The 26,054-nt window shown below is 39.6% G+C and overlaps 1 protein-coding gene across 4 annotated transcripts in view; it reads right to left on the reverse strand.

Annotated features, from left to right (window-relative positions):
• Positions 1-481: 481 nt before the first annotated feature.
• Positions 482-26,054, reverse strand: part of NUDT3 (nudix hydrolase 3) — a 30,991-nt gene continuing 5,418 nt past the window's right edge. For 2 of the 4 annotated variants that reach the window (XM_037884728.2, XM_043533675.1), the window contains exons 2-5: positions 11,078-11,188; positions 4,659-4,703; positions 3,946-4,030; positions 482-3,004 (exon numbers count right to left, since the gene is read on the reverse strand). In XM_037884728.2, coding sequence (XP_037740656.1) covers positions 2,826-3,004; positions 3,946-4,030; positions 4,659-4,703; positions 11,078-11,188 — 420 coding nt within the window. In that variant the 3' untranslated portion in view covers positions 482-2,825. Of the gene's footprint in view, positions 3,005-3,945; positions 4,031-4,658; positions 4,704-11,077; positions 11,189-16,154; positions 16,206-22,889; positions 22,988-23,645; positions 23,860-25,209; positions 25,279-26,054 lie in introns of those variants that run through there. The other 2 variants (XM_037884729.2, XM_037884731.2) reach the window with 2 other exon arrangements.

A 26,054-nucleotide genomic window follows, 5' to 3' on the forward strand; every position in this document is an offset into this window, starting at 1 on the left:
CCTGTGAAGTGAAGGCCTGAGACACATCCTCGCTCTAGATTTAGGGTGCGTCAATACAGAACACTGTTCTGTGCGGTAACAATTTCCACCATTGCTAGCATGTTCAGAAACACCGGTCTTAGCAATGCCGGAAGTCCTAATCTAGTTTGGAAGCCATTTTGTGCACTGGGTCAGTCAGACTTGCTCTGGAGTGGTTTAACTGACATCATGCTGACAACAGCTGCCAGAGCCTCCATCTTAAAATCCTAATGTGTTTGCATATGAAAGGTAGCTCAATTGTGAGTCCCAAATCAATTTAGTGTCATTTTGGATAAGATTACTTACATGGATATACCACATGGCTATACGATTGTTACAGAAGAACCTCAGATATTGGGGAGATGTGAACTCTATGTGGTGTTAAGGGGGAAAGCTTTATATAAGTCAGGAACAAGGCTTGTTTTAAGTACACAGCTTTTGAATAAAGACTACTTCCACCCCAGGAGCTCAATCTTCTATTTCCAGTTAATAAGGCATAACACCAGCCACTCAACATAATTGCATTAACAGCATCAATTCATGCCACATTAAAATACTTTCTTGGCACAATTTATTTTTCTGACCCAAACAAAGAAGCCACTAGCAAGTCATTAACAATATTCTACCCTAAAGTGTCAGTTTAACAGCCCTATAAAAACATTTTTAGATTTAAGGAAACAAAAATGTGCATGCTATTGATATTAAAACTGCAGTTACTCTTTCAGGAGTACCAGCTGCTTTCTTGCAAAGCATTTGTAATGTATTAATCTATACAGTGAAGGACAAAAACTCAACTGAAGGCAGTAGATGGCTGTGTTGTTAGGCCTGCTAACGGCTCGGAAAGAGCGGATTCTTCTACTTTCTTGTCCATTTCTGGATATATTTTTCAAGCCCTTTTTAGAGTTATGTTCAGGCTGATCAACAAAGACTAAGAAGGGACTGTACATTTGTTTCTAAGTTGAAGTGAACAGAACTGGTGTAATTTAGGCTGAATTCCAGATGCTCAGTTTCAAACTACTTCTTGAATAATGCCTTTCGGGATTTTCTTGTGTGCCTTTTCATGTTGGTGATCACTGGCACTGCTTTTGGCCTTGCTGTCCCATACTGATTAAAGTAGGGAGAACAAGTAAAGGAACAGAATGGGATCTCAAACTGAACAGCCTCTTGCCAAAGTAGTGAAAATACCAATTCCCATTACCCCAGCTCCATGGATACTTCTATCAGAATTTTATATTATAAGTGCTTAATGGGAAGAAAGAATGCTCTTGAAAAGTATGAGTATTTATTAGAATAGTTTCTGTTAAATATAAGGAAGAGTACTGCAGATTTAATTTCACATCTTGGCTATGCTCTGACAAAGGAGAAGTTACCAAATGCAGCAACTAGCTCCTGTCCCAAGCCAGGGATTAACTAATGCCCCTCCCAAACCTTTCCCTACCCTCCCACCCTCCAGCCCCAACCCTTTCCATTTTATTTCCCAACTAGACAACACTGTTGGCAAATCAAGACAGCATAAAACTTACATCAGTAAAAAACAAACAAACAAAAAGAACCATGAAGTGTGCCAATGCATCAGGGCAACTATCCTATTAAATGATGTACTTCTCCACACTAGCATTTCTGCTTGGGAGCCAGCTGTACCTTTCTCACAGAGGATGAGAAGTTTTAACGTTCTGAGTATGCTCTGTGGTGCACTTATAAGTGCTGCAACGCCACATACAAGAGAGATTCAACACCTGAATTTTTTCCCCCAAGACTTCTTTTCAGGGACGCCCCGCATGGGTTTGTGCAATGACACTCAATAAGTACAATCGGATGCTTTAGCACAAATTACAATAGCCAGTTGAGCACAGTGTAAGGCATGTGGACAAGAAGAGACATCAGCAAGATGGGAAAAAATTCCAAAACAGCAGGGCAGCATTGGTGCTTGAAGCTCCAGTTGGTTAGATTTTAACCCCACTTTGAATCCCTGATTCCTACCATTGAGGCCAAAATTCAGTCTCTATCATAAAGTTTCTGAGGCTGTTCGCTTTTGGCTGGGCGGTAAAGACCAATTCCTTGTATTTCATTCTAATATAAAACCAAAAATGTTGGCTGAATCTGTAGGAGAAGGAACTGAGCATCAGGGATGTCTGAAGGTGATCAAAACTTCACTCTGACCTTAAAATGTCACTGCCCTAAATTTCTGGGGTTTATGGAGGAGAAAACTGGCCCAGCCACTAGCATGGTCACAAAAAGTTTCGTATTAAAAAAAACAAGGCAAACTGATTAATTATGAAACCCTCTTTTCACAAGTAGCCCAGGTTTTAAAAAATTCCCGCAAAATTAAAAAGTTAGATTCCTCCATCTAAAAAAATAGTTTATACATATGCGCTGAAAGTGACCATCACAGGTCTGAACAGCACCTTACAGTACAGACTAAGACTTAAAGAATTGATCTCACATTTGCAGTCCAATTAAAAAAAAGAAAAATGTCTGGCTATGGCTGGGATGACACATATGGGAACACTTCAGAACACAAGGCAGAGGCGAAACGAGCAGCGTCGCTCTCCAGGCCAGGGTAGCGGTGTAAAGGGAAAGGGGCACTTCATGCACAAAATGTATTTTACAAAATACATATTCAAAAAAGCAAAACACCCCACCTTGCACTAAACTGCAACACTCTTAACACTTGCTTTGCCACAGGCTGCTGCCCATGCCTTGTTCAACAGAGGAGGCATGTGAAAGGGGGTGGGAGAGGGAGGAGGAGAGAAATCCACATTTCAGTCTATTTTCCAAAAATCTCTCTTTTATAGGGACGTCTTCAGTCATCTGATGTCAGAGACAGAGCTCTCATTAGAGTCAGTGTACGAAGTGGTCATGACAGGAGTGCCGTTGTTTGCCAAACAGCCTTGTCTCAAGGTGTCAAAGTATGAGGCCTGCACTGGTTTGTGGGACTGCAGAACTTCTTTCGCATCTTCTATCTTAAACCATTCCCTTTTCCTTCCTGAGGGTAGAGGAATAAATTAGTAAATGCAATAAGAGAACTAAAGATAGACATTTATCCCTTCTGCGAAGTTTTTACTGTTGACTAGCATTCTGTCCATGTCAATTGTGATTAAAGTGGAACAATGAAGTGGGCTTGCAGCCCAATGCCAATTCAAAAATCCCAAGAGACTTCTCTGAGTAGTCTTTTGATCTCAAAGCTACTGAAGGGTCCCCCTAGCCAAGTGTAACACAGATGCCTCCAACATTCCACAAAAGATGTATCATTAGGGTAGTAAATCCACCATCCAATTGATGGTGGTTTTGGATTCTGAGATTGTTTTTTTCAAATGTTATTTCCATGATTTCTGAGTGGGACTGAAAAATATAGAAACACCACCGATATTAAGGGAATTCATAACAAATTTTGAAATCATCTAACAATTTTCTCTTTTTAAATGATATGCTCCTGACAAGGAGGAAATGATGGCACTCTCCGGAACCTGGCTTAGCTTGAGGAAGTGCTTTTTCCCCCAAGGCATCTCAATCTTCTTGTACAGCATATGTCTCTTTGTACTGAGACCTCTCCTGAGGAGAGCCTGCAAGATGAGCCCAATTATACATGGGCTTTTAAGAGTGTTGACAAACATCCTGCAGGAATTATACTGACAAACTCATTTTCATTTGGGGATCTGATAAGGATTTAAATGCACAGCTTTTAGGAGTGAGTGGTCAAACAAAAGTGCAAGACTTAGATAAAACACGAGTCTCTACATAAACCCACTGAGACGACTCTTAAAGGACCAGGGAAGGAAGAAGGAATCAACAACATGATCACATTTTTGCTTTCAAACGAATTCAACTATCCTAACAATCACTTACAGTAAAGGGTGGGGAGTTGGCATGCTTCTGTATGAGAGGGAGGACATACACCAGTAATGCTAACAAGCATGAAGGTCTTACCAATATTGACAGAGTCCTCCCAGTCTTCCAACACTTCTGTGACGATAAGTACATAAACATATGTTCTGTGTTTCCTGTCCCGATTCTGAAAGGCAAAATGGACAGGATTATGGCAGAGCAGTCAAGATGACAACACCTAAATAAAATCCTAAACTTTTTTTTTTTTTTTGGGGGGGGTGGGGGGGTGGAGGGGGACACACGACCTTAAAGCAGCCTCGAGAAGGTGAAGGTGGGATAGTGCAAGCCTTCCTTTAAGTAGTGACCTTATTTAATCTACAGAACTACAATCAGTGGTCTCCCATTTCAAGATCAAGGAAGTTGTTCAGAAAGGGTTAGTGTATAAAATCAAGGGAATACAATAAGTGGCATTAGAATGAAGCAGCATACGATAGTCCATACTCAATAAATAGGCCCAACACTATTCCATGAAGTCTTGCTCTTCCCTGCTGGTGAATGGCGTTATTTAATAAGTGATCTGATTTTGATTGCTGCTGATCACCAGCCATTCCAACTGAAGTGGAAACTAAGCACTCAGCATCTCCAGAAAAAACAAAAAACAAAAACCAGGCCACACAAAAAGATGCTTTTTCTCCAAATCTGGTTGTCTAGTTTGGCCAACACCCATACTGCTGCAAGCTTAGAAAGAAGCTTCACTAAAATGACATTTCTGCAGCAAGACTTTACAACCTGAACAGATATTTCAATAAACTTACCTCAAAAATTCCTACTAATCTTCCTAACGTCCCTTTCACTCCAGCCTAGAGAAAGTACAAACAGAAGAAGGCGGTTTAATGTTTTTAACTACAGCTCAGCTCATTTCCTTATTTCCAGTGTGACAGCAAGGTTTGTAAAAACAGGAAGCAAGTGTTGCAAGCAGTCAATTCACATGAAAACAGCATAATCATCAGAGGGATGATGTAACTGTAGCACGAGCCCCAAAAGCCTGGGATCCATCTTCAAGAGAAAAATCAGTTTGACACCCGCATATCGATACACCCTCAATGTTCCAACAGCTCTTATATGGGGAATTGAACAGAATGACATGCTCAGCACAGTTTGAGCCCAAATAAAACTTGCTTAAAGTAAAGGGGAAAAGGCTGAAGATCTCTAAGATCAGCTGGCTTGGGTTTCAAAGCTGTTAATAAGTTTGTGTGTCAGATGCAAAAACAGTCTACAGCAACTTCACTTATTCTACAGAAAGCTTTTATTTCCTTGCATCTGAGCTGAAGAAAATGTGGGTTGGGATTGCAGTTGTTTTACTTTGATCTACTTGGGTTCAAAGGCTGAGTCCACACTAGAAAACTTTAGGGTGAGAAACCTCAGGTAAAATCAATTGAATCCTATCTACAATACAGCTTCCATCAAATATACTGGTGGTGAATTACAAGATATGAAGTTTGCTATTTTAGACAAGGGCCAAATACATCCTTAAGGGCTTGTTAGGCAAAATGTCTCTTTTACCCTTTCCTTTACCCACATTGTTGGGAATGTAAGTCTGTGGACTTAATTCTCTGCTATCTTATAACTACCATAGAAGTGTGGATAATCAAATTTATAGATTAAAAAAATCGGACATGTATTTAAATTGGATTTTTTATTTAAATTAAGTAAAATTTTAAATACATGTATTTAAATTAAATTTAAAATATCAACCTATTATATGGCCTAACCTTCCAATATCTATTACAATAATTTTAATTAAATTAGCACAAACACTTTAAAAAAATCACAATTAATCACAAGATTAAAATAATAGTTGCAATTAATCACAGTTTTATTTGTACGGTTAAACAATAGAATACCCATTTAAATTATAAATATTTTGGATGTTTTTCTACATTTTCAAATATATAAAAGTACTGTAGTGCAATCCCTAGCATGAAAGTGAAATTTACAAATGTCGAATTATTATTTTTGTTTTGTTTCTGAGTGCAGTTATGTACAAAAATGTAAAACTTTAGAGCCCACAAGTCAAAGCATGAAGGGGCACATGAATGTTTATATGCCAGATGCGCTAAATACCTTGTAGCCCCAGCTTTCAAGTACACAGGATTAGTTAGGGTAGTTTAAAATTTAGGGCTCTCCATTACTGTTTCTAACCATCCTACCCTACCCTTCATTAGCAATTAATTTTGCTAACAATGAAGGTTACAGCAGATGAAAACTACATTTTAAGTTACTACTGATGTTTGCCACCTGCAGGTTCAAATCAGTTCTGATAAACACATGGGGTCCTTACAGCTTCAGTTCAACAACCTGGAAATCTTCGTAGTGACACCCAATATTTAAAGTCTGAGTGCTTGTAGTTCTGTATATTGGCGAATAAGGCATTTACATACCACAATGTTGACTGTGATAAGTTAATTATAATTCAAGATTAATTGTACTACAATGGAACTGGAAACACGTGAAATTCAAATGCATCTGTGCAGACAGCAGATTTTCTAATTCTTCATATGCTCTATCCTTACATGTAAAACTGGTGTTGGAATTCACATCAAATATTTAATTAGCTGATGCAAATTAAAGATAAAACAGCCTCTCACAAACTGATGAATTCAAATTGTGAGGGAAAAAAGTGAAAATGGCCGCACAACATTATTATATTTAAATGTAGAACTGTGTAGAAACCAGAGTTTCTTTTCAGAAATGTGAAATTTCCTACAGGAAAGGTTTTCATTCCGGATCTGAACAAAATGTCAGAAATGCATTTTCCTATGGAACGGAAACAATTGAAAAAGTTCATTTCAGGAGACCTGAAATGGAATTTTCCCAACATTTCCAGCCAGTTCCCTTGCACCCTAGGGCGCCCGCCCATCAGGTTGGCAGCCCAGAGAGCTGGGTAGCCACCCACCAGAGAAGACTCACAACCAGGTGGGCAGCCCAGGGAACTAGGTGGGGAGATAGCCAGCCGAGGTCCTGGAATCCTGGGGAACCTGTCGGGCGGGCTGCCAAAGTTCCTGCAGGCCCAGGGAGCCATGAATCCGTAGCAGCCCATGAGGTGGGCTGCAAAGGAGCCAGCTGGGTCTACCTGCTCAGCCAATCCCTATATGTAGGAGGTGGCTGCAGCTGTCCAAGAATGTCTGGGGATCAATTCTCATCAGAAAGGAGCTCCTACTAGTGCCCCCATAACACAACAATCCAATTATTGCCCCTCAAAAACTTCTGAAATCAAGCGATGGGGTGAATTCATTTAAGGCTTACACAATAGTCCTGAGTTCCAGGCAACTGATACTCTGATAAGCCATCACCATGGACCACAGCCTCTGCCAAATTAGCATTCCAAACTGGGCACCTCAGCTTCCCAAGTCCAGTAACAGATTATGCCCATCATATGACAGGCCCCCAGGCTAGCATTTTAGCACACACAAAGTAGTTCTGTGATCATAAAACTGAAATTTAATATTTTCTGTAATTCTGTGTAAGTATTATACATTGCACAATTATAACTGACATATTGGAATCTGATTTGCAGACTATCTAAACAAATACAGCTAAGTAGCATTTAATGATTACATTCACTAGATTAAGAAGTTATCTGCTTATATGATCACTGCTGCAGTGATCATATAGTCCTATACCAGTTTAACTACACGCAATAGATCACTCTTCTGAAGTTCATTTAGAAAGGAGTGTTCATCATGTCAGCATTTGATAGATTGAGGGCAGAGGTGGAATCTGAAATCACTAGAAATACAATTGCGTGCTGCTGTGGTCAGCTGTTCCTGTAACGCTGCTCCTTTGAATGCATCTGATGAAGTGAGCTGTAGCTCACGAAAGCTTTTGCTCAAATAAATTGGTTAGTCTCTAAGGTCCCACAAGTACTCCTTTTCTTCCTGCTCCTTTTGGCACTTTTGATGTTTGTTGAGCAGCACTCAGGCAGGCAGGTACTTCACTCAAAGCAACTCAACCCTGCTAGGCTGCCACAGTTTGAATTACAGTCTCATTCAGCAGCAATACATGTGAGCAAGCGAACACCAGCTGAGCAAGAGGGGATTAGCTCAGCCAGCCCAAACCAGTTTCTTCACTGAAAATGGAGCCCATGCCAAGGCTTCCTTTCAACCACTGAGCTGTCATGGAAAGAGAGCAGCTTCTCCGAGGCTCTCAGCTGCCAGAGAAAGGGACGGCCAATGCAGATTTATTTTAGGATTTGAAAGGTGAAGCCACGGATCTGCTCAATGAACCTTTGACTTCAATATCAAATAGCTTAATTATTAATAGTGATTTCTTCATAAAGCAGGGCTGTGTCCCCAAGTAGAACATTTTTCACTAGCCTTGTTAAACTCCACCATTTGTCTTTTGCCAGCATCGTATTTTGCTATATTCTTGACTATTAGTAGCTCAAGTTCAGTGTGCCATGTTACAGCTTGGGAACGAGAAAACTGAGTAGTTTCTCCTCAATTTCAAAAATATGAGCAGATGAAAAAATGCTACCATCATAGAAAAAAACAAAAACAAAAAAACACCCCAACAAAAATAGACCTCAGAAGAACTAGTGGGCTTTGGGAAGAGAGGTTCTTTTTAAAACATAACCATTTTATTCTTTCCATGGTATGCAAGCAAATAATTGCTCTGAAAGACGCCTGGGTGCTGCCAAGGATTTTCACAAGCACAATTAACCCCACCTGCATTTGAAACTGAATGCCATGGGCCTAGTTATACAATGGAGGTGAACAAAGTACAAAGTTCAATACCCTACCCCACAATCCTCCTCACTACACAACTGGGGGAGGAAGATAATCTCAGCTCTAACCTTATCTGACTTTCAGCACAAAGCATTATGAGGGGAAGCAGGTGTGGACATTTTTGAAAAAACCTCAATCGTTCTTCAAATACCTGCAATATTTTAGTTGATTTTTAAGTACTTCAGAGGTACATGAACCCGCTTCTTTTACAGGAATAAAATAGGGTGCCAATTGTGTGGTTAGTGAATTTTTAAAAAATGGCAGTTACTTCCTAATACAGATTTTTATGGAAGAGTTAAATAGGAAAGACATTTTGATATTAGGAGGCTTAGAGTTTATACAGCGGGTGGTATACATAAGGATTTTAAATTCTGATATGTAGATTTTGAGGACATCTGAATAGATACACAGAACACAAGAACTGCTGTATTAGACCAGACCAGGGGACCACTTAGTCCAGCATCTTGTCTGACAGCAGCCATTTCCAGATGCTTCAGAGGACAATGCAAGAAATTCCATAGTTGACAGATATGAAATAAACTGCCTATGGGGGAAGTTTCCTCCAAACTCTCATCAGTTAGCTGTTGACTTATGCTCTGTAGCATGATGGTTTATAATCCTTACAAAAAGAAAAGGAGTACTTGTGGCACCTTAGAGACTAACCAATTTATTTGAGCATAAGCTACAGCTCACTTCATCGAAAGCTTATGCTCAAATAAATTGGTTAGTCTCTAAGGTGCCACAAGTACTCCTTTTCTTTTTGCGAATACAGACTAACACAGCTGCTACTCTGAAACCAATCCTTACAAAAACATTTTAAGTGTTATTTTATGCAACTGTGGACCCCCTTGCTATCTATATGAACATCTAATCCTTCCCAAATCCCTGAACAGCTCTTGGCTTCAGTTAATCTGTGGAACTCACTGTTAGAAATCATGCGTGTTATGTAAAATAATATTCTTTTATCAGTTTTCAATGTGTTGCCTTTTAATTTAATTGAATGTACCTCATTCTTCTCACTGAAGAAGAGTCTACAGGAGTGCTCAATTTACTTTCTCTATATAATTCTGTATACCTGTCACCTCTCCTTCTAGAACAGTCCCATATGAGGAGAGAGCTAAATAAGAAGTCTTTCCATGCCTCTAATTATTTTCATGGCCAGTCTCTGGACATCCACGCAGGATTTAAAAAACAAAACCAAAACCTGTTTATTGGACCAAAACACTATTTTAATTTATTCCCCAATAAATGGGCCTCAATGATTTGAAAGGTACCATTAAAATCTTCTATACTAACTCATGGACCATTCTGTAACGACAGGTCTTTTCTGAAGCTGTTTTTTTAAGAAACTGCATTTTATTAACTATGCAATGTAAAATTCAACCTAAAACAATACAGCTTCATTTTAACTTCTTTCAACTGAAGGTCTCAGACAAAAGGCAGTGCTTCTCTTGAACAAGAGAGCCTTTTTTAAACAGCTGTGCTACCTTTCTTCTCATTTCCTATTTTCTTCCACTGTCTGTAACTTTGGCATCATGCATGACCCTGTCCCTTTCTTCTCCTCCTCCCACAACTATCTTGTCTTCAAACCTATTGTTTCTGCAAACATCTTCACACCACACCTTCGTTTCCTCCCACCTAACGCTAACACAACCTTGTTTCCTTATTTTAAAAAAACAGGATACCTGCATTATATTTGGGGGCTGTGTACAGGAGAAGCCCCAGCAACCATTTGAAAAGACATTTTAAATTCTAGTAACAGTAGTCAGGAACTATATCAATCTATTAGATACAAAACAAACAGGACACAAAAGACTACTGAAAGTTAAGGCTGGACCGGGAATGGAAAAGATTGCCTCTTCACAGCAAGAAATGAGATGGGACAGTCAAACTTAAATCATTGTATAGCTTTTGGGGGACCTATGAGACATACCATGCCCATATTACGAAAGAGAATTTATGTATTTTTCACAGTTAGATGAAGGAAAAAGATTAGACATATATTTGTAAGTTTCTTAAATAGATACCAAGACCCCCAATCAGTCTTAATTCTATTTGTGATGAGAATATTCTGTCTTGCGCCCAACATATCCTGTAGCGTTCAATTTAGAAGTAATACACTTTAGAACTGTAGTCAGTCCTCTATCACACATGAGCTTTGCACCTGGCTTTAAATGATTTTTACCCTTAAGGATATGAAGATAGAAAAGTACAGTAACAGACACTGTCACTAACAATGCAAGCACTATTAGTACCTGTAAATAAATTGCAGGGATACTGAAAAATGAACCAACAGGCTGAAAATATTTATCAACATGCAGATTATTTTGGCAGCAGGGGAAGGGAAGGAAATGAAAGGAAAAACAAGAATGGAAAAGAAGAAGAAAACAGAATCAACTACCGACGATAGAGTGATTCCAGGTGTTCTGTTCTTGTTGGGTACATACCTCTTCACAGACTTCCCGCACAGCAGCCACGCTGGGCTCCTCCTCAGGCTCCATGCCACCTCCTGGGACAATCCATCTATCTGGATGGCGACTACTGCTCACCAAGAGCACCTGCCAATGAAAAGGGTTATATTTCAATGCAAAACAGAGTGCAACTGATATGCATACTCTCATGGTAGTACGCTTTTGTGGGACTTGGCTTAAAAAATGCAAGTTCTCATATATGACCCCCTAAGACTGGTCATATTGGGGTTCTGAAAAATATTCTGCTTCTTCCTTCTGAGGCCCAGCCTTCCCTAACCCCATCCTATTTAGACAGTTGCACATACTCTATTTTGTAAGCTACTCCAAGTTCTCCAAAATACTCCAACCACTACTACCCTGGAACAGGGATACTCAATCTTGAAAAGACAAAATAAATGGAGGCCGAGCACCACAAAATTAAGGTTAGCAATTTGACGTAGCATCACAAAGCTGCATCACTGCAAGTCAATGTCATCACATACTGTTTAAACTTCAAGACACGTCACAATACAGTATCAGATAGTCAAGACACTTTACCACTACTTTGCTCCTGTCCATACCTACATTAAAAAAAAAAAAGTCCCATTTCATGTAAAGTTGGTTGGCCACAGAATTAAGGTAACTTGCCCTTACAAACTGCTAATTTTGATAGTTTAATGGAAAGATTTTCAAGCTGGGCGCCCAAATTCCCTTTTGCCTTTGAAAAGTTTCCCCCGAATGTAGCACTGCACTAAGAGAATAAACACATTAGGCAAATAATTGCACACCTTTTATTTAAAATTACATGTGTATCCCAACTCTTATACCCCTTTCTGGCTGCTGAAAAGACGAGATGTTTCTCATCCATCACTCTTCTTCTGACCCTTGGGACTGATGGGAAGGGATCCTAGCTAATCCTGTCCATTCTCTCCCTGCTGCCTTGTGTATCAGGCACCATAGGAAGGGGTCCTGTGATCAGCACTCAGTTTCCTCTGCCTCATATAAGGTAGAATATAAAAAAAATCACCAATTAGATCTGTGAAAAGCAATATCTGAAATATCTGAGTTTCATCAGCATAGAAAGAGTAAACAAACAAACAAAAACCATGTTCCTATTTCAACAGAGTTGAGTTTGTGAACTAGCAAAATAGGTTTGAACATATCTGAGTAGGAGCAATTCAAGTTTTCCCCTAAATATGTATTTTTGGGGTGGTTCTTTGGAGCACCTTTTACTCTAATGTTCTGCTATGAAATATAATGTGGTTTTATTTGTTTGCTTATCCTCTCCCATAAACAAATGCTAACTGTTAATCCCAGCTGGCTGAAAGTTCCCCCAAGGAATACCTGGACATTGTGTTTACTCAATCTGGCTGTGATTCATCCACAAGGAGAAAGACAAGCAAAAACAAAACCTGTGATGTTTTCCCAAGTTTCTAAGTGATATTTATTCACTCATTCTACTCAGAGCCATCATGTTACATCTCTCTATTTCACTGGCACAATTACCAAAGTAGCTCTGAACTAATGCAATCATTCCACAATCTTTCCGACATACCAGTCCAATTAGGTTACAGGCCAACTGTAACAGTTTCACTCAAACATTTCAGAGCTAAGCTGCAGAAAAGACTAAGCCTATGCCCTACTGTGTAAATGCTGACTTATAAATATTTAGTAAGAATTGAAAGATTAGAGCAAATTAGTATGAGAAATTCTACATGCATATGACTGTACATATGGCATTCAAAAATCACATTTATGTGGAAAGCAAACTTAAGACTTACAGCATTCCCTCCACTTTTTACTTTTGACAGTTTATATAGTCTTGTCTAAGAACTGATCAATTTACAAAATAATGTTCTTTTTCTGTTAGCTAGAAAGCTTACTCACAAGTTACATTATTACACAAAAAACTATGTTAAAAGAACATTAAGGTTGCAAAATCAAGCACTCAAAAGTTCAGAAATGCCAGAATTAAAGTTGCCTGTGAGGTCTTAATTCAGCCCTCTTGTGTGTTTGCACTGTTAAACAATCTTTAAATACGTGATCATATACCATTTTTTCCACAGGACCCCTTGCCTCGTTTCAGTGCACACTCATCGAGCAGTTAGTCAATATTTTCAGAAGCTCCCTGATCTCAGTTCCAGTAACCTGACCCAGACCCAGCACCACCCACAGCAACCCAGAGCTGCAATTACAGGTAAATTCCTGCTCAGCCCCAAACTGGAATGTGCCCAGCGCAGACACAATCTTTCTGGAATTTAGCTGCTAAAATCTAAAGCCTATACTGAGCACAAGCAAACTGCAGTTTTTAAAAAGCTTGTAACTTAGCCAAATTCAAGCAGATTTTCACAGGGGTGGCAAAAGGAACACCCCTGACATGCAAACCACCAGCCCCCTGTGAAATTTCTAGTCCCTACTGCAAAGCATGGGGCAACAGAGTGTCTAAGAAATGGTCACCACAATTTAACAAGGGCAAAACATTTTCCCCTAGCCTTGTTCTCAGAAACAGCTAAACTATTCTGGCTGAATTTTCTAAAATACTTCAGCATGAGGCAGACACCCAGAATGGAAAATTTCAGCCCAAACAGTTAAGACAAAAGTTATAAGCAACTGAAAACAGGGTCACGATGAGAAGCATCGGGCAACCTTAATAATAGTTGGTGAAAGCAGACCCACCTATAATAGATATGGTAAGCCCATTTTTTGAATTTGTTCAAATAGTGAATACAAAGATAGTGTGTATTTTCTTGGTATTGACACCTCATCAATTATTGGGAGTGGAGCACATCCGCCCTGACTGAATTGGCCTTGTTACCACTGGTTCTCCACTTGTAAGGTAACTCCCTTCTCTTCACGTGTCAGTATATTTATGCCTGCTTCTGTAATTTTCACTCCATGTCCCTGAAGAAGTGGCTTTTTTTACCCACAAAAGCTTATGCCCAAATAAATCTGCTAGTCTTTAAGGCGCTACCGGACTCATCGTTTTTGTAGATACACTCTAACAAGGCTACCCCTGATACTTGAAAGATACTGTGATCTTACTAGATCTTACACTGTTATTCTACAGGGTGCTGGCAGCAACAGCTATAGTTAAGCCTGCCTAACACTCTTCATTGTTATAAATTAGGGAGAAAGATGTCATTTTGTCCACTTTAAGAATTCTTACGTCCACATTGTTGGAAATCTCAGACAAGGGAGGGGTTCGCCAGAGTGTCAAAGATGTGCCTTTTGCCATCCCCATGAATATCTGTCCAAATTTGGCCAAATTATAAGCTTCTGACAATCTCAATACGCACATGCTCAGTAGAGGATAATTAAGAGTCTGGCATGTAAATTCTCTGAGAATTCCGTACATACACTGCTCCATTCCCACACAGCTCCTACTTTCCAGCCAGACCACACAGGCACCGTCCCCACACTGCAACTGAACATGCTGTATTATGCGGCTGCAGGTTCTGAACCCATGAGTCTACCTGCAATTGCTCCTCTGGGAACTCAGGGGATGCCATGGCATCAGGCAATCAATGGAGAGGATTCCAATGCCCCCACCTGCAGGTGCCCAGGCAGCATGAACAAGGAGATAGGGCAAGGGTACAATAGGTAAGGAGGGGCAAAAGGGTCTGGAACCCCTCCAAAACCTAGAACTGAGCTCAGGATTCCTAAGTGCTGACCTCTAAAGAACCACCATCTGTGAACCTCACTGGCAAAATGTGTGCTCACTGGGTTCTTTTTCCTGCAGAACACACCTTTCAACTAGTGCAATAAATGAGGCAGGAGTTCTATAGACAACCCTACGCAACCCTGATTCAGTCCCATCCCTCCTATGCACTGAATGAGACAAGTCCTGTAAGAAAAACAATATGTGATTATGTAATTAAGGACTACCATAATGCATACAGGGGCTCAGTTAAGGTTGAATGAGCAGCCTAAATTTCAGCATTTTGAGTGCTTAATTTTGCAACCTTAACGTTTTTAGCCTTTTAAAAAAAAAACATTCAATATATTTAGATTGTGGAAACAATCAGCGTGTTAGGCACTCTCCGAAAGGCAACACAGCCCTTCCCCCAAAAAGCACTCGATCCATTTAAATCACCAGCAACAAACAACAATTGTTACATACAGAATGCTAGCTTCAGATGTGCACAGCATTCTCAATATTCAGGACCCTATGACTCTATTCATAATAGAGAAGACTGGGATTCTACTACAATTGTCAGCAACTCCATACACAACCACCTCCGATTATAAACTGATATTGGGCCATTATGTAAAAATGCCACCTGTACTAAGGAGCCCATGTCATCTTGTCATCACAGTGTCTTGTCCTATTACATTGCTGGTTTGGTACACTATACTGGTTTATCACCAGTATTGCATATAAAGGAGCCTGGATTAAAGATTCCTAACTTCAGGTCAGCCAGTAGTACTGGGGGCAAAAGTGAGACATATACAGTGCTGTCCCCTCCTCCATTTCAAAGAGAAAGTTGTCATGATTTACCCAAAATTTAAGAAGCAATGGCAAGAAAGAAGGGAATATCTATTTTCTAGTCAAGGTAAAATATACTTGTCCACAGTAGCTACTGATTTCAATTTGTAGAGCCATCTCCAAAACAAAACCTGAGGCAGACCCCTGGAATATCAACAGAGCATACCCACTTGTGATCAATTTGCAGTTGTGAGGAAATTCAAATAAAAAGACTTTATCTGCTAATAAATCACAGTGCTAAAGCTTTTTAAAAAAGAGTGACAGTGCAGAACAAGGTAGTGCCCTAATTAACACCCAACTCCTAATGTTGACCTTTTAGATGTGAACAACAATTTTACAGCACGTAAGTTAGCTTCACTCTTTAATGTAACTCAGAAGACCCTTAGTAATGGAACAGTTGGACAACCCTGAGTGAAAAGCAAAGTCCTGTCATTCTCACACTCTAGCGTAGTTTGAACGCATACTTGAAAGAAAGAGGAAATACCCGCACAGGAGGAGGAAACACCCGCACAGGAGGAGGAAACATGCTCTACAGGGGGATCATTTTTGACTACTTTAAACAGGATATTGCCACTAATCAGCTCTTACCAGACAAAAACCTAGATCAAAGTGAAGTTGTGACATTGTTGTGTTCTGCGAAAGCAAACAGGATGTACACAGGGAAATTCATACATCTAAAAAGCTGTACTCCCCAGTAAAAGCATGGAGCTCAAAGGTCTCAAGTAAACTGGATACTATGATCCAAGACTGCATGTAAACAGAGAAATAAAGACAACTTTAATGTTTTACAGTCTGCTGGTAACCAGTAAAAAAAAAAAAAAAAAAATCACACCTACTGTAAAGTAACATTTTTCTGTAAGTCATTAAGAAATACTTGGGAGGAAGGATAGGAATGCCACTTAGAACAAGATCGAAACCTGAAAAATCCACCTCTGAGTGGAAAGCTTTGCCAGACAAAGTATAGAAGACTAAGCCATCAATTTCTACAGAATTCAGTTTTTAAACAATTACGTTTCTAGTCATTCTAGTATGAGGATAAGCTTCAAACCATGTACCGCATTTATTTAATTATTTGCTAGTGTAAATAGGACCCAAATGTGCAGGTGAAAAATGTTTTTCATGTGAAAGATGCAGGTGCCATAATGGAGATTCTGTCCTTTCCCTTGCCCCACCTTCACATGTTTTTAAAATGTACGAACTTGTGCAAAGCTCTAAAGGGAATATTTATACTTTAAAACTGGTGTCCCTGAACAAAGGATTCACAAATGCATTCGTACAAGTCTCTTCCCCATCCCAAACAGCAGCGCTGAAAAGCTTTTGACATCTTCCCAGAACCCACTATTTTTGTGTTAACTCTCCTGGCCTGTAGAGAAAGCAATGGTAAAAAATTTCTCAACATTATTTCTGTGCTAGAGCAGTTCCTGGCCCACTCAGCTGAAGCGCAATCTCTCATCTACTAGCCTATACTCATTTTTGGCTTGCTGTGGCCTTCATTCTGTACTTCTAAGACCAAGGTTAAGAAAATTTAACTCCTGGCCCTTTTGCCACTGGTCAAAATGTCAGCTGAAGTCCAATACATATTTCAAGTAACATGAGGTAGTTTTTACAGCATTTCTTCTTTCCTCAAAAATAAAAAATTAAATGTGCCTGATAGTGCAACGCACTGCCAAGAGGCCAACAGTTATTATCCACCTTATCTTTCAGAACACACTGCTTTTATGTTTGAGATAGTAAAATCTATAGCCTCAGTTTCATAGTGAAGTTAACAAGGGGGCAGGGAAGCTTGTAGATTAGACCCACAGAGCAGCCAACTAGCACTTCTCCTTTTCTATTGCCCAGACAACCCTGCAGGGAAGGGGGCCTCATGTGGCTTTAGGAGAAAGCCTGGCTGTCTTTCCATTCACTGTCAAAAAGCAGCTGTAATTAAAACAAAATCCCTCCTCTGTTCCCCCATCCCTATTCTCTAACACAGTCCTTTAAAAAGCATAAGCATTTCAAGTAGAGTTACTAAAATATGGAGAAAAAAGAACGAGGAGTACTTGTGGCACCTTAGAGACTGACAAGTTTATTTGAGCATAAGCTTTCGTGGGCTAAAACCCACTTCATCGGATGTATGCAGTGGAAAATACAGTAGGAAGATATGTATATATATATATATATATTATATATATATATACACACACACACACACATATACACACAGAGAACATGAAAAATGGGTGTTGCCATACCCACTACAACAAGAGTGATCAGTTAAGGTGAGCTATTATCAGCAAGAGAAAAAAAACCTTATGGAGATTTGCTAGCAAACACCTGTATTACAAGAAATAAATACAGAATTCTATAAAGAACTAAGGCTTCTCCCAGCTTGATTTATCAAAACCAATAGGGATTACAAAGAAAATGCCTGGCACTGATATTCCTATAACTCTTCCTCCCAACACCCGCACCCTCGCTTCCTGGCAGTATTCTTTTTCTGCAGTGAGATCATGGGGGTGGAGAACAGTACTTCTTGCAAGCAATCTGGCTAAACAGTAGGGTTGCTGTAGAAAGGTCTCTCGACTATGCAGCAGACCCAAACGTAGCACATGATTACACATCAAAATGAAGATCTTTGTCCTTTATAGAACCACAGAAAATAAAACCACAGCAGAAGAATTAACCAGATAGCAATGGCAGCCTGGTTAAGATGTAGCTTTACTGGTAAGAAAGGCGTGAAAGAAGAAGTCATCAAGCTTAACCAATCTCATGACAAATCAAAGGGCTCCATTAGCAGCTATGTATGTACTTGCACCACTTAAACACTGCTTAACATTCGGACGTTTGTATTTCTTAAGAAAATACCACAAGTGTTATTTTTAAATTTTTCCCCTTCTCCAAGAAATTTGAAAGGAAGAGCTCTATCCCTACTCATTTTTGTTATTTTCTATTTTTACCACAGATTCTATTGCAATTAAAATTAACAATTTTGAAACAAACTCCGACATTAGCACAGTTCTGGGAATAAATTGGTTAATGATCTGCTGTTGCAGAGGCAGGAGAAAGAAAGCAGGAACACAAACATATTACAGGTTTCAGAGTAGCAGCCATGTTAGTCTGTATTCGCAAAAAGAAAAGGAGTACTTGTGGCACCTTAGAGACTAACCAATTTATTTGAGCATAAGCTTTCGTGAGCTACAGCTCACTTCATCGGATGCATTCAGTGGAAAATACAGTATCACCTCGCTCTCCCTCTCAAAAAACCCTACTCCCCCAATGGCTACAGTTTTTTTCTCTAATTTGTTATTAATCAAACAGGCAGATATGGGGATTATTACAAGAATCAAAAGATGAGTAAGGAAGAGTTAAAACGGGAGGCTACAACTGGTCATACTGAAAGGTCAACTGTCAGGCTGAAAGGAAGTTCCCCCTGGAGTTCCTCAAGGATCAGTCTAGGGACCAATCTTATTCAACATTTCCATTAATTGCCTTGGCACAAAAAGTGGGAGCGTGCAAACAAAATCTGCAGATGACACAAAGTTGAGAGGTATTGCCAATATGGAGGAGAACTGGAATATCATACAAGAAGATTTGGACGACCTTGAAAACTAGAGTAATTGAAATGGGATGAAACTTAATGCAAGATCATGCACTTAGGGACTGACAGCAAGAATTCTTGCTATAAGCTGGGGACGTATCAGTTAGAAGCAACCGAGGAGGAGAAAGTTCAGGACATATCAGTCGATCACAGGATGACTAAGAGCCGCTAATGTGATATGGCTGTGAAAAAAGCCTATGCAATCCTAGGATGCATCAAGCAAGATATTTCCAGCAGAGATAGGGAGATGTTATTACCATTAGACAAGGCACTGATGAGATCTTATCTGGAATACTGTGTGCAATTCTGGTCTCCCATGTTAAAAAAAAAATGAACTCAAACTGGAACAGGTTCAGATAAGAGCTACTAGGATGATCAGACGAATGGAGAACCTACCTTAGGAGAGGAGCCTGGCTTGTTTAGCTTAACGAAATGAAGGCTGAGGGGAGATATGATTGCTCTTTATAAATATATCACAGGGATAAACACCAGGGAGCGAGAAGAGTTATTTAAGTTAATGGTCAAGGTTGGCATAAGAACAAATGGATACAAATTGGCCATCTACAAGTATCTAACCATCAGAGGAGTTTCAGAGTAGCAGCCGTGTTAATCTGTATTCACAAAAAGAAAAGGAGTACTTGTCGCACCTTAGAGACTAACCAATTTATTTGAGCATAAGCTCAGAGGAGTGAAGTTCTGGATCAGCCTTCCAAGGGAAGTCATGGGGGTAAAACTCCTAATTGGCTGCAAGACTGAGCTTGATAAATTTATGGAGTGGATGGTATGATGAGATTACCTACAACAGCCTATTGCCCATCTGCGATTGCTATAAGCAAATATCTCAGAGGGCCGGAGATGGGACACTAGAGGGGGAGGGATCTGAGTTACTACAGACAGTGCTTTCCCAGGTGGCTAGCAGGTGGGATTTGCCACATTCTCAAGGTCTAAATGATTGCCATATTTGGGGTTGAGAAGGAATTTTCCCCCAGGTCAGACTGGCAGAGCCCTAGGCAGTTTTCACCTTCCTCAGCAGCAGGGGGCACAAGTCACTTTCTGGTTTGAACCAGAGTAAATGGTGAACTCTCTGTAACATGAAGTCTTTAAATCAAGATTTGAAGACATCAGTATATTAACCAGAGGTTATGGGCCTATTACAGGTGTGGGTAGGTGAGATTCCATGGGCTGCAATGTGCAGGAGATTAAACTACATGATCATGATGGTCCCGTCTGGCCTTAAAGTCTATGAGATATTTTCTAAACAAAACAACCCCTCTCCCCCGTTGGCCAGGAAAGGCAGGCCAAATGTTTGATCTAAACTACCTGACAACATCCTAATGGACTTAATCATTACCTTCCTCAGAAATACATAAACAAATGGCAAAAACATCCTGGTACCATCACGCCATGGTGTCCTACATGGTGTCAAAGTATAAGCAGTTTCCATTTATGCACTGAGATTCCCACATGAAAGAGGGAAAGTCTAGCCTTCTACTATCTGTGATTAACTCTCTATTACAGTCAGTGCAATTTAAAGATGTAGTCTACATTAATCTAATCTATATCAACTACATAAACCCTACCCATCCATACAAGTATTTATATGGCCCAGTATATAAACTGTGTTTCTAATTTTATGAATATTCTAAACCTAAATGAAAAAAACAGACAAAACTTTGTTGGGCTTAAGTTGACGTGTCTTTCATTGTCTTTACATGTCTTTGTAATATCAAAATGGATAACCAATAAACTGCCACATACAGAAGCAGTTTTATTACATAATACAGCAAACTGACTTCGATACTGCATACCTTTTTAAAAGTGCACCGTTGGCACCATTTTAGAAGATGAGCCAGTTTTAGAACAGATAACATATTACATATGCACACACAGAAACAGTACTTGATCAGTCTGTTTTCTGTACCACCTAGCACAGTGGTCCCCAAACGGTGAAGTGGACCCCCTTAGGGGGGCATGGAGGAACATTCGGGGGGGAGGGGAGCGCAGCAGAGCCTGGGCCAGTCCAGATGTGGGGCAGGAGGTGCCACCCAGCCCCGCTCCGCCCTCAGCTGTTCCAGCCCCGCTCCTGGCTGCAGCTCCGCTCCCAGCCCCACCCCCAGCTGCAGCCCTGGCTCCTGGCCGCAACCCCGCTGCTGACTGCCGGCCTCCAGCCCCACCTCACAGCCGCAGCCCCCTGCTCCCAACGGTGGCGGGGGGCAGGGGTGCATGAGGTAAAAAGTTTGAGGACCACTGATCAAGCAAGTGGATTTTGCAGCATTATTTTCCAACTATCATTTTCAACTATCAACTCTTAATCTGGCCTTAATGTTGAATTTGTTTAAAAATACATCATTCTAAATCCTTTGTGTTATAAATATTTTCAGTCCACCTTAAAAAAAAAAAATCAGACCTTCACAAGAACTGTTCTATTCTGCTCGTGAGAATTATCTTATGTCTATACCTATTATGCACCCAGAATGTTCCTGAAGTGCTTTGCAAATTTTACTAAGTAAACATAAGGATCATATAATACATACACACATGAACGGTCATTTTGCCCATCATACAAGCATGGCCACCTTTGGTCAAATGGTTAACCCAGTGCACAATAATTTCGTGCAAGAAGTCAACACAACATCCATATTTCAACTATAGTATAATACATTGAAATAGGAAGAATATAATTATCAAAGTTTGCATTTGGTCAGCCTGGGGGCAGCTAATGCTTTCACTTGCCAAGTTTTTAATCCAGTAATACACTATCACTGAAAGTCTTACTCCACTGTCTCTCGTTACACTGGTGGTTTCTGTTATTCAGATTTTTTTCAAAATAATCCTGTGAGAAAGTATTATACTTACTTTACAAAAAAAACAACCAGGCAGAGAAGTGAAGTGAGCTCCATACTACACAGCAAGCCAGTGGCAAAGGTGGAAACAGAACCCAGGAGTCCTGACTCCCCAGATTCCTACTCTAACCACAACATGTTCTAGAAGCAACAGTCATGAAGTACTAGCATCAGACAAAAGTACCTTTTGGAAACGTCCTAAAATTCACCAAGCATTTCAGTATACCTCCAACAGTGTGATGAACATTTATTCTCATTGTTGCATTATATTTAAAAATACTCAAATATATTTGAAATCTACAAAATGAAGAGAAAGTTTATTTAAAAAAAGTATATAATAGCTATGCAGCCATTACACATGCTAGTTTTACTAGCAAAGTTCATTAGTGTTTCTGCAAAAGAGATGAGGTGAGATTTTCACCAAGTTCAGCTAAAAATAGAATAGAATGTTTAAAAAAATACACGGAGTCTCTGAAATCTGCCTGAAAGCAGTGACAAAGACAGGGCACTGTTTCTCAGAAATACAGCAAAAATTGAAGAGAAGATGAATTGTTCAGTTCTTTCAATTGCAGTATTGTCTCTGTGTGTTTGTATAGGGACTCGTACAATGTACCTTATATCTTGCTTGGAGCCTCTGGGGCTACAGCAAGAACAATCCAAAATAATTTCTTTCCTCCATGTACCCCAGGGTTTCTTCCTGTTCCTCTACCTCCCTTATGTACCGCAATGAACCTTGGGTCCATCACTGGTGAAACATATTTCAATGGTTACTTAGAGGGTACCTTTAAAAGAGAGCAATCACCTTCTCAGCCAAGCATTTTGTATTAGGCTTAAGCATTGTGGATGTTAATCTTTCCTCACTATTCTTGCTAGTAAGACATTCGTAAGGAGATGGTCACTTACTAGAACCTCTTGCCAGGGGCACATCCTGGAGACAGTCCTTATGGTTCCTTTTGGAGAAGACCTTGCAGGCATCACAGCTCATGGCAAAGTGCCCTTCTCTGAAGCATAAAAAGGTACTTGTGCGAATCCAAAGAAGGGAAAGTAGCAAGACAAACATCTTAGGAAAGGTCCAAGCCAACTCAAAACCAGAAAAAATTCAACCAAACAAGTGAAAATTATTAAATTAAACTAAAATTAAAGCATGTACAATACTCAAATTACAGTTACTTAACGTACTACTTACAACTTCCCTATGCAAAACTAACATGACTGAAAAGGAGAGGCTGGTTTCCATGACTACTTTGGCAGGCAAAAACAGGGGAATTGAGAGATGTTAGAGAGGAGAAGGATCGATCCTCAGTTTATACATTGTAGCTATTGAGGAAGTTCCAGGCTCCTCTCAACTATAGCTCAAAACAAAAAACCCACTGTTCACTGCTTAGTCACGGCTAAGCACGTGGCTTCTACAGTGTGGCTTCATGGAGGCAACTTTATGAAAGATAACTGCGAGTTATCAGCATGGAGATTTAGTTAAAGCTATGTGAGTAGATAGTAACCAAAAGATATTTTAGCGATGCACTTTCCAGACATTCAGGAAAAGCCAGTCCTTGCCCTGTGGTGCTCACAGTCTAAGGACAGATAGGCAAGTAGACATACTTGATAAGACATGACAGAGGGAAGGCACACAAGATATCAAGCAGCAGGATTTATCATTACCAAACTCATGAATGGCACTCAAAAGCTAATCCAGTTCCACTCCACAGCTAATTCAGTTCCACTCCACATTGGCTACCTCCGCTATTTCTATTAGAACTTGCCACGAAATGTGAAGTCTTGAGATCAGTTCGGTGTTTCTCAATGACCGGCCCATGGACCAGCACAAGTCCCTGAGATCACCCTGACACAGTTTAGGAAGGCAGTAAGCCAGTCCCTGGGATCAAAAAGGTTGAGAAACAATGAGTTATATAAACAGTTGTTGCCATCTGAACCCCCAACCATTTCAAATCATTTCACATTTTACCACTATTTATCAGTACACAGATTTCAAGGAACAGCTATGTTTCCTATAGTCTCAGGGTGGATCTATTTAAATCAAAGTGATTTAAACTGCCAAGTTTAATCTAGTTTTGCATTTGTACTTTTTAGTTTCCTAAAGAAAGTTAGTTCTCATTGGTTGATAACCATTAAAACATGTTAATCTGTAACTAAATATTGCCTTTACACTAAGAGCTAGTCTACATTACCCGCTGGATTGACCGGCAGCGATCGATCCAGCAGGTGTCGATTTATCATGTCTAGTCTAGCTGCGATAAATTGACCGAGCGCTCTCCCGTCGACTCTGGTACTCCACCAGGGTGAGAGGGGAAGGTGGAATTGACAGGAGAGCGTCAGCCATCGACTTACCGCAGTGAAGACACCACGTTAGGTAGATCTAAGTACATCGACTTCAGCTACGTTATTCACGTAGCTGAAGTTGTGTAACTTAGATCGACACTACCCCCATAGTGTAGACCAGGCCTAAATTTGCTGTTGATTTTTGGTAACACATTTAAGCATTAAATAATTTAATTTACATTCATTGTCTTAATTTTTACATATTGTATTGTGCTAGAAATAGTGAATGATGCATTTCTTGTTTACTAGATAATGATAAATTTACTTGTGATTTGTATCAAGCTCTAGTTAGACGGAAATTCAAATTCAATTAAAAATACTTTGAAATGTAGTTTTTGTGTGTTTTAAAATTAGTTAAATAAAGCTACCTTACATGTGCTGGATAAATAAGAAGGAAGTTTTAAATGGAGAACATGTTTTGATAAACTAACTGTTGTATGAAGAAAAGAAAGTATCATCTATAGTCAGTGAATTGAACTCTTTCTGGTCATGATGTCCTTCAAGATTTTAGAACTAGTAGATCTCATCCTCTCAAACCTAGTTTTATGTATAGATTGGAAGAGGAAACAAGCTCTTCTGTTTTTTCAATGCCCACTGGTTTCTTAACTCTTTACTAACTTTTTTTTTTTTTCAAACAGAAATTGTGAAGTCTACACTGTACAGAGATATGCGCCTATATGTGCAAGAAGAAACATGAGCCAACTCATTAGGAATCAGAAAATAAACCATGCACCAGTAATTTGTTTTTAACTGTGCCTACATAGGAGTCTCTTATCCCACTGAATTCTGCAACTTCACATAATATTCTCAACACAGTTTCAGAGTGCATTATTCTCTGTAACTCAAAGACAATTAAAAACGGGCAAACTATATTATAAATACGTACAGAATTTTAAGAGTTTACCAGACACCTACTAGCCTGAGGATTAAACCTGCCAACCAGGGTGAGAAAGACCTGCAATTTAAAGAAATACAAGTTTTGTCCATTTACGATATACTGTATTTAGTTGTAACATTACAATTTTCTATTCAATAAAGTTTAAAAGCTGTTGTTTTTCTTGGGGTTTTCATACCCTTCTTTCCCTTCCTGGCTTTACTTCCACTTTCTTCCCTATATTCAATTATGGTTCATCCTTCCCTACATTGCTTTCAGTGTCTATTTCATCTTTACTTCCTCTCCATACATTCTGGACCCTATATTTTCTGTCTTCCACAAGTTCTCTGTCAATCTTTTACTTTACACATATCCCACCAATTTTACCCCTCCTCTTTTTCTCCCACACAACCATATTCGCACTCCACCAGCATTTCCGCAGATTCAAGAAGACAACGTTGCATCAGTTCACACACAGTTCAATTTAGGAAGGTAACCTTACAACCATACAGTCTAGAAACCACTTCTTTTTTTTAGATGAAAGCTTATATTTTCTTGGAAACTTACTACATGCCATGGGGAAGTGGATTTTAAGCCTAGATATAGATATAGTGCAGATGCAATACTGTATTAGCAAAACATGGTGGGTATTTTTATTTTGCTTTCACAGAAGCTTTTTATGTAGTTGAAGGAAATATAAACAATAGTCAAGTTAAGCAATGATTTAGAGCAATGATTCTCAGACTATGGTCTGTGGAAAGCTGGCTGATCACATGATGCTGGCTTTCCTTATTTCCAGCTACTGAATAACATTAAAGATAGCTGAACATATATTTAATACTTTCTAATATTATCCT

The sequence above is a fragment of the Chelonia mydas genome, chromosome 21 (genome assembly GCF_015237465.2).
Source record: "Chelonia mydas isolate rCheMyd1 chromosome 21, rCheMyd1.pri.v2, whole genome shotgun sequence".
Taxonomy (NCBI): Eukaryota; Metazoa; Chordata; order Testudines; family Cheloniidae; genus Chelonia; species Chelonia mydas.